The sequence below is a fragment of the Anolis sagrei genome, chromosome 5 (genome assembly GCF_037176765.1).
Source record: "Anolis sagrei isolate rAnoSag1 chromosome 5, rAnoSag1.mat, whole genome shotgun sequence".
NCBI classification, from domain to species: Eukaryota; Metazoa; Chordata; class Lepidosauria; order Squamata; family Dactyloidae; genus Anolis; species Anolis sagrei.
The window spans coordinates 36,722,084-36,736,080 of NC_090025.1; the positions used below are offsets into that span (position 1 = coordinate 36,722,084).

Consider the following 13,997-nt stretch of genomic DNA (forward strand, 5'->3'; position numbering starts at 1 on the left):
TGCAATAAAGTCATGGAAAAGTTTGGGGGAATGGGGAAGTTCATATATGCACTTCCAATTCATTTAATTGAAATGTAATATAATTCCACCATCTCAACTCAGTAATCTTCTCTAGTCACTTCTGGAGATTTTCATGATTTTTATCTACAAAACGATAACCTCTCTGTTTGATTAAAAAATTATTCAGATGCTGCATTGCACTTTTTGGTTTTCATAGTAAATATCCTAGATGTAAAGAGAAATAGTTGGCAAACTAATAATCTACTTCGAAAGACCCAATTTACTGGAATATCAAAAGAGTTCATGTCTCTTGAGTAAATAAGTAATAGGGTTGTCTTTAACGGAGAAAAGACCTAGTTAATTATGACAAAATTGTTTTTAATTAGGTCATACTGCTTGGAACTGAAGGTGTGGCGTATCACCCCTGTTTTATATTATAATAGCTGATTAGGTATAGTTTTGAATGTGACTCAGTTTTTTAAAACAGGAATCAGCCACATTAAGAAACTGATGTTATATTCATATTATTTTTTTGTCTGTGTAACTAGTGACTATTAAATAACCTGAGCAAGCATAGGAATAGCAGCCAGGAAGATGAAGCAAAGAGGAACGTTAAAATTAGAGCAGGTGACAACTTCCCTGCATCTCCCTAATTTCAAAACCCATTATAGGTTTCAAGCTGCTGCAGCACTTATATAGCTAAAATCCTTCTTTGAAATCTCCTATTGACTTCCTGCTTGCACTGTGCTCAGTGTTTCACTCAGAATTTGAGATCTGGGGCTCTAAAAATAGGCTGGTGATTATATGCAGTGGGTTTCCCACCCCTAAAGTAAACTTCATGCTGTGTATAAGGAGCTGAGTATGTGTTGCAGTAGCAATTTGAAAAATAACTACACAGAAGTTTAGCTTCTAAACCTAGAAGGGACTACAGTACTAACAGTATAGTCACAGATGGTTTTACCTGTGTTTTACTTCTCTTTTATCAATTCAATTGTCCTTGGTCCTTCTTCTCTAAACTCTTAGGAAGAATTGCCAGTAAAGGTGGAATGACATAAGCAGAGCTAAATAGAGAGACATTCTGCATCCGTGTAGACATATTTAGGATAGTGGTGAACAACTGCATGGATTTGGAGGTTGCTCTGTCTCCCATTTTATCCTCTTCTGATGCCATCTGAAAATGATTTTACCTCTAAATGGCTGATCATATCTCAGAGCCTTCAAAAGTTTCTCTGGGGCATCTTAGGGCTCTCACTCATCTTGTTAAGGCCCTTGTTAGCTCTTCCTTCGAAATAGAAAGTGAATATACTGTCACACTGTGTTTTGACAATAAAAGATTAAAAAGTGAATACCCCCCCCCCTAATAGTTATACTGATGTGAACAATTTCAGTCAGTGTGTAGGTGCAAGGACTTATGGGCTGCAAAAATTATCTTTAAGGAATGTATGTATCCCATAATCTATTATCTGTGTGCTAGTAATATGAAGGATATGGTCTTTAAAAAAAAACGAAACAAAATGGGCTGCAATCTATAAAAAGTAATGTCAAAATCAATGTTTATTGTGTCAGAAGTGAGTTGAGGGTACAGTTAAAATGCATTTAAAAACACAAACCAGGTTAAAAAAAACTTGGCATTATGCTAAATGTCCTTTAACCAGAAGCTGGCCACTGAGTGCCTGTGGTGTTGCTGTGAGAAGGTCCTCCATTGTTCATGTGGCAGGGCTCAGGTTGCATTGTAGTAGGTGGTCTGTGGTTTGCTCTTTTCCACACTCCCATGTTGTGGGCCCCACGTAGTAGCCCCATTTCTTAAGGTTGGCTCTGCATCTCGTGGTGCCAGAGCACAACCTGTTCAGCGCCTTCCAGGTCACCCAATCTTCTGTGTGTCCAGGATGGAGTTTTTCATCTGGTCTCAGCCACTGATTAAGGTGTTGGCTTTTGACCTGCCACTTTTGGCTTCTCACTTGCTGAGGTGTTCCTGCGAGCATCTCTCAATCTTAGGAGCCGGTCTGAGTCCCTCTATGGAGGAAGGAAAAAAATCGGGATATAAAAGTTTTAAATAAATAAATAATAGGAAGCTGTTACTTGATTTAAGCTGTTGGCATGCTGGCTGATACCCAAACAGAGGATGGGCCGGAGATGTTACTGTCTTAACCATTCATTGTTGACTGCTACTTCCTGACAGATGTCAGGTGGTGCAATACCAGCTAAACAGTATAATTTATCCAGTGGTGTGGGGCTTAGCCAACCTGTGATAATGCGGCATGTCTCATTAAGAGCCACATCCACTGTTTTAACGTGGTGCGATGTATTCCATGAAAATTCAGCAGCAGAATAGCAAAGCACAAGGGTAGAAATGTTAGTATATTAATAATAGATAATAATATTATGTACTACCATGAGCATATCGCAATATCAAACAAAACAACTAGGCTTGATAAGACGTGTTTGCACTCTATGTAGTAAGTTAAAATAAGACACTTATAATAATATAGTAAATATGATAAGATATGATAAAACTGATAACTGGTATTCTGGATCACCTTAGACAATTCAGACAGTTATCCTTTCACACTCTCTTTCCTGAAAAATTCACTGTGGCCATCAGCTGGTGCTCCCATATTGGTACAGTAAACACTTAAGGCACTATCTGAAATTAGACATTCATGTTTGTATCAGTTATCTCATTTGTTCATAAATATATATGTATCTTGTGTGCGAGGTTGCACTAATATGTCCAGATTTTATTCCAGTGTGGAGTTTGTTTTTGGTTTGCTGAAGTTGTCTCATGAAAAATTACTTTATAAAATCTTTTTGTTGTAATTTACAGATCCAAAGGCTGAAACAAGATTGTATATCATGGTAAATGATTTTGAGTTCCATGTCTACAACCGATCAGACCTTTATGGTCAGCTTCAGGAATTATTTGGTTTAGACCCAACCATAATTCCTCCAAAGAAAGAGGATGAGAAAACATGGGAAAATGGAAGAGAGCAAGCACACACAAATCTCGAAAGGTATAGCTACAGATTTACTTCAGAACCTTTGGTGTTTGAACATAAACCTGTCACTTTTTAGGCTTTGAGGCTACCTGAATACTTAAACTGAAGATTTCTACTTTCAGCAAGAACAGCTGTATTTGTCAAAATGCCATATTACAGAGGTTTTTCTGTACTATATTATTTTCCTTTCAAAGCAGTCCCTTGCTTTTCTGTATGTGAGTGTACATCATAGATCTCATCACTTTGTTTTGAGTTATAAATGTACATTCTTTAAAAAGTATTTTTAGTTTCCATTGAAAATATGACTTATTTTAATTGTTTTAATTATTTTAGCACATTTAATTCCTCTTCTGCTTTTCTGCAGTAATATTTTAAGTGGTATCCTTTAATTATTGTAAGCCATCCTGAATCCCATTCTGGAAGAAAAAGAGAGGTTTAAATCCAATTATTAAATAAATAAATATGTTGTAATGGCAGCCCTCCAAATTCAATGGAGTTAGTGGGATAGGATCCCTGTGAAAGTGGAAAACCTCAAATAAAGAAATTGCTATTTTTCTGACCTGAAAGATGATCTCTCTTAAGAATTGATTAGGTCTTCCAGCCTGATTCATTGGTCAACTTTCATTGGATGCTGATCATAGATTTGCATTGGAGGATTTAGAGATTCCTAGAGAGCTGTTCTCTCTAGAAATTACTAGAGAAAGTTAGCCATAGAGCAATATTGAAGGACCCAAAGATTCATAGAGAGACAGTTTAAAATTCAAATCTATGAATAATCAAATCCCCAAATGTCAACCTGCAAATGTAGACGGATGACTGTAGGCTGTAACAGGGAAATTTGTAACATTTGACTGCCCACGCCCTACAGGGGAGACACTACTATTTTCCCATTGATTTTTGAGACACAATGTGTAGCAATGTAGGGTCTTCTCAGAAGGCACAAGTTGTAGAATTTTTTGTTTTATTTCTTTGAACATGTCTAAGCACCAGAATGTTTTTTCTTTGCTCCAAAAGATCTTTCACACTGCCATTGAAAATCTTTTTTTCAATTGTTGGATCCACCTGTATTTTGTCTGATTTACTTTCCTTTTAAAGTAATTGTAATTAACTCTAGCAGAAAGCATTTCCAGGAGACTAATGGCATAAGAGCTCTCTTTAGAGACTTACCCCGTTGTTTGTTCTTGCACAACACATTAGCGTTTTAAGATCATTTTTGCTTAAATGAACTTTTGAGATAGATTATAATATCTAAAATGATAATGAGTTCAGTGAAAGATATTGCCTATTTCTGTATTACTGAGAATATCATTTATGGGGGAAGCTGGCTTCTTGCTGTGTTTGAGGCGTTTCGGCAATATCATTTCATCTTTATTCTGTGAGTGTTTTAACATGAAAAATTGAAAATATGAAAGATTCAAATTTACGCATATTTGCCCATATGTTTTCCTGATCCTTTTCTTCATTAATCTGTGAATTACTTTTTAAAATTGCATGTAAATGCATTTACATTCACATACGCAAACATACATATACATTCACATATACTCCCAAAATATGACTTGCATATTCTCTAAAGAAAAGTGTTTCTTTAAAAATGTATTTTTAAGCTTTTTTGAGCTGAGAATTCTGTTGAAACATTTGGAAAGGGAAAAGCTGGTGACCGTGTTCTTATTTATCTATCTAGTCAGAGAAATGCAGGTCAGACCAGTTTGTTCTGGATTTCACAAAGACTGAATTCCTCAAATTTATTTATTGGAAACAGAGGTCTGCATTTGTGCCATGTGTTTGAATTACGAATATTCATATACATAAAGGCCTATGGTGGTACATGTGTATAAAATTCTCGTTGTCATGAGACATCCCTGCTCTGGTGAAAAATTTGGAAAGTTTATGGAAAGACTAATGATTTTAGAAATATTTCAGGATCCCTAGACAGATACATTAAGTTATATTATGTTTTTGCCTATGTCTACAGAGCCTTTCCCAGTTGTCCATAATAGGCAGTTATCCAGGTGCCAAATTCTAAAATTGTAACACCTATATGGATCTACTTCTTTTATTGACCTAAGGTGGCTCTGACTAGCTATCAGTTCTTCTGCACAGATAAGAAACTAACAAAGGCTTACAGTGCTGTGGGGTAATATTTAATAAATAGTAGCAGCAACAATAGCACAATAGACTCCTGTGTTTCATGCACTTGTTTTTACATGTTCAGACTATAATATTTAGTATTAATGAGGCAATGTTCATAAAGTTATACTCGGCCCATCATATAGAACTGGGTTTTATTTCAGGATAAACCTAGCTTCTACATACAAGTGGGATATCAGGGGGATTCATTTTCTTTTTGTTCATTAAGCAAATATTGTTTGTTTTTCTCCTTTAGTGTTAAAGTAAAAAGTGAGTCTCAAGACCCTTCATCATCATGGAGATCTCTTATTCCTGTAATCAAGGTCAATGTTAGCACAGTAAGTAAAAAAAATCCCATTGGTTTTTATTTTGTTTTTGTTTTTCTTCATCTGAATACCACTTTCATTAACAGTTGTAATACTTCATTTTGAACTGTGAAAAATACATTCAAAGGACACATAATAAATCTGGTGTTGGAGATATAAATATATGGCTTCCTTGAATTTCTGGATTAACATTTCAGCAATAGATTTAGGCTTAGACATAAATTATATAAACAACAGTAACATTCATTTAAAATAATTGTTAAAATATTATGCAGCCAATACACCAGTGAGGTCAACGGTACCAACTAAGCCAAAATGTACTGATAGTGAGCTTTTCAAGAAGTAGTTACAGACATTATTGAGGTTAACAAGTTGAGAAATCCCACTTGTTTCTTTATACAGGACTATTTCCATGATGAATAACTTCAAACTAAAATGCAATTCTCTTTCTCTTTTAAATTAGGGTCGTTTGGCCTTTGGGAACCATTATCAGCCTCAGACCCTCTGCATTAATTTTGACGATGCTTTCTTGACTTACACTACTAAGCCACCATCAAGTCACCTTGATCAGTTTATGCACATTGTGAAAGGGAAGTTGGAAAATGTGAGGGTTATGCTTGTCCCAAGTCCAAGATATGTTGGACTCCAAAATGATGAGTAAGTAATTAAAATTGAAGCATTACTTTATGTAGAATATTCTAATTGATTATAACATGGATTTGGTGTTTATTCCAGACAACCCTGGTTCGTAGAAAGTTTTGCTGTAGACCGTAAAGTACCTTGCATATTATCTTGCATCTTTGAAATTATTATTTTAATTGGGGTGGAGGGATAGAGTGGGCAACCAGTGATCCTTCAGAAGGTACAGGATGCAACTTCCAACACCCTAAACCAGCATAGACAGTGGCAAACAGTGCTATCAAAAGTTCAAGATAACTGAGTACGTAGTTTTTTTGTGTGTGATAGAATTCAAAGACATGTTGTTTTGGTCTAGAATATTAGTATGTAAATGGATGTTGTACTTTTGAGACTGAGAGAATCATGTTGATAGCATAAGCTTTCATAGATTAAGTCTGCCTCTTCAAATGCAACTGAAAATGTAGTCTTATAAAAGCTGCCAACATTATCTTGGTCCGTGTCTGACATGCTACAAGATCCCTCTGCATAGTGAGTTGTTCCTTGTTAGGTATAAAATATAGGTATTCTCACAGTAAAATGGTTTTGTACCTTATATTATTAGTCCAATTATTGAAGATTACATGTCCCAGTTGGACCTGGATTCTATTTTCGTAGAAAACATCATTAACACATTAAGAATGGAATATGGGGCAAGGAGAAAGCAACTGTGCTTTTTTTAAAAGCATGTGAAAGCTTCAATAAAGCAAAAATGAAAGAAATAAGACTTTTGCTATTGCGGTGGGTGAAAATGACAGTTGGAGTCTCACCATATATTTTTATAGGTTTAATTACTTAAAAACTAATTGAGTGTGTTGTCAAAATGTAATTTAAGACATTTAATAAAGACAATGAAGACTCAAAAATGAGTAGTGTATTAGCTTCAAAAAATTTAACAATATTTTAATACTGAACAAAAAATGTCCTAGATCAGTGCAAGCATAAGTATAGTATACTAATAATAATACAGATTTTGGGGCAAGCTTGGACAAGATATATGTGCTCCAGTTGCACACATACCTTGGGAAGTCAGACGTAGGCACGGTAGTCCATGCTCTTGTTACATCGAGAATAGATTACTGCAACACGTTCTACGTGGGGTTGCCTTTGAAGACTGTTTGGAAGCTTCAAATGGTGCAACAAGTGGCAGCCAGATTTATCACGAAAGCAGGGTATAGGGAGCACACAACTCCCCTGTTATGTGAACTCAATTGGCTGCCAGTTTGCTACTGAGCACAATTCAAATTGCTGGTTTTATCCTATAAAGTGCTAAACGGTTCTGATCCAGCTTACCTGTCTGAATGTATCTCCATCATGGACAGGCCCATACCCAGGATTTTGATTCGGGGGGGGGGGGGGCTGAGTCTGAATGAGAGAGGATCTATCCTAGCAAACCTTTTGTATTGTTATCCCAATACCCCCATGCATATGAGATTTATTGAGAATGGCGATCAGATCATGATATGAATAAACATAACAGTTTAAATAATGTACCAGTAAGGCCTTCTCACAGAGAATTTTCGGAGGGGGCTAAAGCCCCTCAAACCCCTCCCCCTGGCTACATGCCTGATCATGGAGGTTAAGCTCTTCTGGGGAGGCCCTGCTTTCAGTCCCACCTCCATCACAAGTGCGGTTGGTGGGGAAGAGAGACAGGGACTTCTCAGCGGTGGCTCCTCAGCTCTGGAATTCTCTCCCCAATGAGATTAGATCAGCGCCCTCCCTCCTGACCTTTAGAAAGAAAACAAAGACATGGTTGTGGGACCAAGCCTTTTGCCAATAAAATAATGCAGTGCAAAGAATAATTAGGAAATACGTTCAATGACAATCAGAATGGCTACAGCGTACGATGCATCATGTGATTTTAATATTTATACTAGGATGTTTTTAATGCTTTGTTTTAATGTTTAAATGCTGTTTATGACTTATGTTTAATGTTTTAATGATTTTAAGTTATAGTTACATGTTAATGTTTAGTTATTATGATTTTCTTTCTTTTTATATGTATATGGCATTGAATTTTTGCCATTCATATGTTATAAACTGCCTTGAGTCCCCCCCAGGGGTGAGAAAGGCAGTATATAAATATAGTAAATAAATAAATATTTAAAGTTTTAAGTTGTAATGTTGGGATGCGCTGCCATGTCTCTCTATCACCAAGTAGCCCAAACCTCCAAGGTCGTTGTACAAACGCTGAAGGCAATGAGATACTTCAACAGGTTTCGTTGATCAAATTATCATCATCATCATCATCATCTTTGTTTATACCCTCCCTTTCTCCCCGTGGGGACTCAAGGCAGCTAACACTCCACACTAGGCAAGTTTAAAAGGTGCAAGACAAAAGTTAAAAAGCAATTAAAAAGCAACTAAAAGTAGCAGTGTGGTAAAAACAAAATTAAAAACAGTAGATATACTAAAATGGCATTTAAAACTCGTATTCCGCCACATCTCACCCACAGCACCCCCTGAATTAAAAACCACAGCACCCCTTGAGTAGATCTTAAACACTTTCATCTTTAAAAGCCTGCCTGAATAAAAAGGTTTTAGCCTGTCGCAGGAAGGATTGCATGGAGGGGGCCATTCTGCCAGGTCAACAAAGTGCCACCCAAAATTGAGAGACAGCTTAGTTTTATGGTCAACAACTTGAGCATGTGCACAGTTTATTTTCAGGCTATTTTCTCAGATTCGTGCCTCATTTCTAGCTCTTCCTTTTGTTCCCTTCTGGTACCAGATCTTATCAGTTGCTTTTCCTCAGCATCTAATTCCCCCTCCTGTGTTCACCCCTCCTGCACCTGCTTGTTGCAAGGCATTTCCCTTTTGAGCTTTCCCTTGTCTGTACTCTGCTTTGGCTGGTAATTTTCCACTACTACCTTAGCCCTAGTCCCTTCATTCTGCTTTCTTTTAACCATTAGATGTCTCCAATAGGTCAATACATTCTGAAGGCATGTTGGAGAGTCGTGATTCCATGACCCCGGTCAGTCACAGTGAACCTCATCCCTTTGATTGTTTTGGAGATAAGGCATTTAACACAAGGAATCAAGCATGGGGTGAAACCAGATGACCAACAGTACTCAGTATAGCAAATCTGATCTTTACCCACCAGTTCCCAGAAAATAAGGGGCCCAATCCTCCAAAGTGATCTTGGTGCTAGTTATCTTAGTGGTAACATCATCCTTGTCATCAATTTCAAGACAACAGTTACTGAGGTTGAATTTTCCACCGACTCCTCCGTCAGCACCCAGAAAATAGTCTAGAGCTAATAGGTTTTGATGTATAGCATTGCAAAATCTCGTCTGTTGCCTAGCAAGGAAATTTAAAGATTTAATTTGGAAAGATGTGCTGAAGGCAGCTTGACAGTTATGTAAAAACATTTCTCTCAGGAATGATTAGGACTTGTAAATGAATTTGAGTAGATGCTTGAGGAAATGCTAGTGAGAATTGTCTCCCTCTGACAAGTTGTCTGTACTATGTTTGTAGTATTTAAAGCAGTTAGCTTCTGAAAAGCTACTGTTGCACTCCAGTACTCGAACACCTTTTCATCCAGCCCCACAACAGAGTCCATGGATCCAATAACAATATGTTTATTAAAGAAAGTATATAAAAAGGGGAAAAGGGCAAATCCAAAAGTACAGTCAGAATACAAGATGCAATGCACAAAAGACTCAAAGATCAGTAGCAATAATCCAAAAATGCAAGCTTAAACACCAAAACTGTGGAATCTTAATTCACAGCATCAATCCAAAGGTATATCCATGAACATGAATAAAGTAACTCTCCAAGGTAAATCCTTCAAAGGTACATAGGTGAAAACAGGAACGTGAAACAGGAATGTTGACAAAGCAGGAACTATGAACTTGGAATCATGAACAGGAGAACTATTCCCATTAGCAACATTGTCTCCTCTGAAAGCCCTGAAACCAAACCACTTAATTTAAGCCTGCCAAGTCACTTATGACATCATCCTTAGCACACCTGGTCTTCAAGTGGGTCAGCTCACATATTTCCTATCTCTCATTCTTTGGGAATATCTTAATTGCCTTCTTTTTCTCGCCTTGCATCCTGATGTCTAATCTACACTCCCTTGAAAAGTCTTCGGCTTCCCAAGGTCTTTTCTACAGGGAACTTGTAGTTCCATTTTCCCCTTTTATCTGAGAGTGACCTAGAGAATCCAAACCATTAGTCTCCGCTCTCACAGACTCCTCACTTGGGAACCCATCACCCCTCTCATCCTCTGAACATTCAGAGAAATCGTCTGTTGCTCGCCTGACTACAATAGTTATGTGTTACTAAAGCCCAGTGCTGCCCAGGGGGCAAATAATTGAGAATTCTATTCTGTTTATAGTTACAGTCTTAGAAGTATTTTTGCATAGTCTAAAGCACATGTGTCAAACTCAAGGCCCATATTCCATATCTGGCCCGCAAAGTTAAGATACCATTATACCCTCCCTTCTACTCCTCCTCCTCCACTTTGGATGGCCAAACTGCACCTGTGTATGTATCTACATATATGCATTCATGGTATCCCTCCAAAATATAGTCTTACAATTACAAATGGCCCTTTGAAGGCAACCATAAGGTTGATGTGGCCCTTGGTGAAAATTAATTTGATATCCCTGGTCTAAAGTAAAGAACATACAGGGACCATAGGTCAATCTGGAAGACCTAAAGATTCCTAGAGAGAGCATGTCATTCAAAAATGCGAATAATCAAATCCACAGATTCTAAACCAGCAATCGTGGAGGGCTGACTGTAACAGACTCTGTAAAAATGTAAACTCCATCCTTCTGGCAGAGACTCCAGTATTCATATTGTTCACTACTACACTTTTTAATTCTTTAATAGACCACCAAGACTGATGGGAGAAGGCTTTGTTGTGATGCAGTCGAATGATGTTGATATCTATTATTACATGGATGAACCAGGTAAGTATTAAACTGATTATTTAAGAGTGACACCAGTTGCAGGTGCTTAATATTTGTCTGGATGTCAAATGTTAGTTTTCAGGACATTTTTTAAAATTAAGAAAGTTCATATGAAGAGGGCAGCAGTTTTGCAGATGTGCACTACAATCACAGACTCACATTCGATACGGTCCATTACAGTCCCAATTCTCTGGAATTGTTTTTAAATAGAGTATGATAATGATTTCAGTATTATCCTGAAGTTTCCATTGCTAACTGCAGGGTCCCAGATAGTTTTACACTTTACAAATTTTCGAAGAATGTTTTATAACTGCATTATTGCACAAATAAGGTCATTGACTTGTCCTAGGAAATTCTTTATCTTTCAAATGTAGCCTTCCAACTGTAAAATAAGAAGAATGCTGACCTACATTACAGTGAATTTATAGGGGTCATAGAAGAATGGATGTGAAGTGTTTTTGACATTCAGAATGTTATATAAAAGCTAGCCATTAATTTGTAGTTTGTAATGCTTTCTACATTTTTTTTCATCCAACAGAAAAGCACTAGCTGTTCTGTTGGCAGTAGTAGGCATTGTTTCCACATTCAGCAGAATCCTTATGACTAGTACTTTATTAAATTGGATGCCAAAATACACTGTATTTCTTCAAAAGAAAAGTGAAATATAAATCTTGACAAAATAGCTTCTATTGTAAGACAAAATGGTTGACAAAACATAGAGTAGTAAGTGACTAATGTAAAATGGCAAAGGTGAGAGGAGCCCAGTTACAGTGAAGTGTATGAAAAGCAAATCTAATATGATTCAGAATGAGCTTTGCTACAGATGTGGGTTTGAGAGAAGTTATGAAAAACTATGGAGAAGGAATTACAAAACAGCTCATGCTAAATTAAAAGGAAAATTTTGGAACAACTTTTCAGTATCATAGAGTGAAAATTAATTATGTCAGTCTACAAATAGAACGGCAATTCTTCCTAATTGTAGCTCTTTGCACACACACACGCGCCTCTACAAATATATTTTCTGGGGGTTTATGGAAATGCATGGGACTAAAAGGGAAATGGGAGGAGAGAAAAAGTTCCATCCCATGTGCAGAAATGTGCTTGTGCAATATTGGATGTTTGTTAGTGACCATTAAATTTAGTTTTGTTTTTTTTTTAAAAAAACTGCAGAAACTTATTCTCAGAAAGTAGTCTGTTAAGTTATACTCACATGCCAAAATTTTCCATGTAATGAATTGAAGAAGAGGTAGTAATGAATAAGAGGCTTTGCAAGTTAGAAATTGTACTAATGTGTCCCTAGTTTGTGTGAAACCCCATCTTTATAACTGTTGAAACAAGAGTGTGTTCAGCTTCCTGTAACGCAGAGGTGCTAAAACCTTTTAAGCTGAGGGCAAGTTCGAGGTCCTTTCAAGGTCCCTCAGGGCTCGGACAATAGTTTGAAAAAAAATGAACAAATTCCTATGCACACTGCACATACCTTGTTTGTGAAAGACCTATGGTCTAAGCATCGAATAAACTCTCTCTCTCTCTCTCTCTCTACCTTGTTTGTAGTGCAACCCCCCCCCCCCCCGAAAAAAACAGTACAATATTTAAAATGAAGAACAATTTTAACTTGTCACAGCCCAGCCACTGTGATATTATGGTATCGAATATAAAACAGTTTCAGAATACACCCATCAGCTAGATTTCCAAAAGCAAGGACCAACTCTGAATAGAAATACCAAAAATCACTTAAGGCAAAAGCAAGAAACTATAATCTCAGGGTTATAGAAACTAGAATTATATACAAAAGTTTGAAAGCATGAACATGGCCTGAAACTTGAATTTAACTATACAGTGTTCCCTCACTTATTTCGGGGGTTCCATTCCAGGAACCCTGCAATAAGTGAAAATCCACGAAGTAGGGATGCCATATTATTTTTAATATTTATACATTATTTTATATATTATTTTCTTTCCTGCACTTCCTTACCTGCCTCCCGGCCCATCCCAAAGGTACCTGCCTGCCTCCCTGGCTTCCACGGTCCACTACAGAGCCTCCGGAGCCACTCAAGCAGCAGCAGGCCAGGGAGGCAGGCCTTCCCCGCTGCACCTCAGGCCACCACACTTCCGGGGTCTGTGGAGGCCAGGGAGGCAGGCCTGCCCTGCCGCTCCTCAGGCCGCCACACTTCCGGCGTCACTGGTCTTCACTGGACGTAAATATTTTATATTTCATATTAACATTTTCAAAAATCCGCAAAACAGCACGTCACCTAAAAGCGAACCACGAAGTAGCCAGGGAACAATGTAATCCCAAAGGCTTGAAATGTGAAACAAAATTTATAATCCAAACTGGAGACCTGGAACTTAAACAGGAAAAAAAAAGATACAGATCCAAGAACAGAATTCCTAACTCAGAGCTCTCAAGACAAGGCAACTTGACACATGAAAATCTAACATTGATCTCCCCACCGAATATTGACTCCAGTTCCTTAAGAATACTCTTTCTTGCCCATGACATCACTCTGTCTCACACCTGCATGCCCTTTGTTTATCTTTCAGTCTCTGGGAACACTGGATTTGTGTCTTTTGCACTATCCCGTCGGATATGGAATCACTGGGTTATCTGTAACCCTTTTCTTCCACATTCCATTCAGAGTGAATTCCTGGCCGATTCTCATGAGAATCGCTGGCTGTTTCCCCAACAACAGATCTACCTAAAACATTCCTATCATCTTGAAAAACACTTTCACTTTTCCCCATAGGCTCAACCAGAAAATCCTCCTCCTCCTCCTCCTCCTCAGAGGCTTCATAGACCTCAACATAACTAACATAAATTTACCAGTATTTCAATGGCAAGTGTGGGCCTTCTTTTGGCTGATGTTAATTAGTCAAGTTAATTAGGATTGTTGTTGTGTGCCTTCAAGTCATTTCAAACTTAGAATGATCCTAAGTCTAAAGTTTCTAAGCCC

The 13,997-nt window shown here is 37.5% G+C and overlaps 1 protein-coding gene across 12 annotated transcripts in view; it reads left to right on the forward strand.

Annotated features, from left to right (window-relative positions):
* BLTP1 (bridge-like lipid transfer protein family member 1) overlaps positions 1-13,997 on the forward strand; it is a 150,026-nt gene that overhangs the window by 22,718 nt on the left and 113,311 nt on the right. For all 12 annotated transcript variants that reach the window (XM_060778979.2, XM_060778980.2, XM_060778985.2 and 9 more), the window contains exons 7-10: positions 2,825-3,011; positions 5,383-5,464; positions 5,916-6,109; positions 10,967-11,046. In XM_060778979.2, coding sequence (XP_060634962.2) covers positions 2,825-3,011; positions 5,383-5,464; positions 5,916-6,109; positions 10,967-11,046 — 543 coding nt within the window. The remainder of the gene's footprint in view (positions 1-2,824; positions 3,012-5,382; positions 5,465-5,915; positions 6,110-10,966; positions 11,047-13,997) is intronic.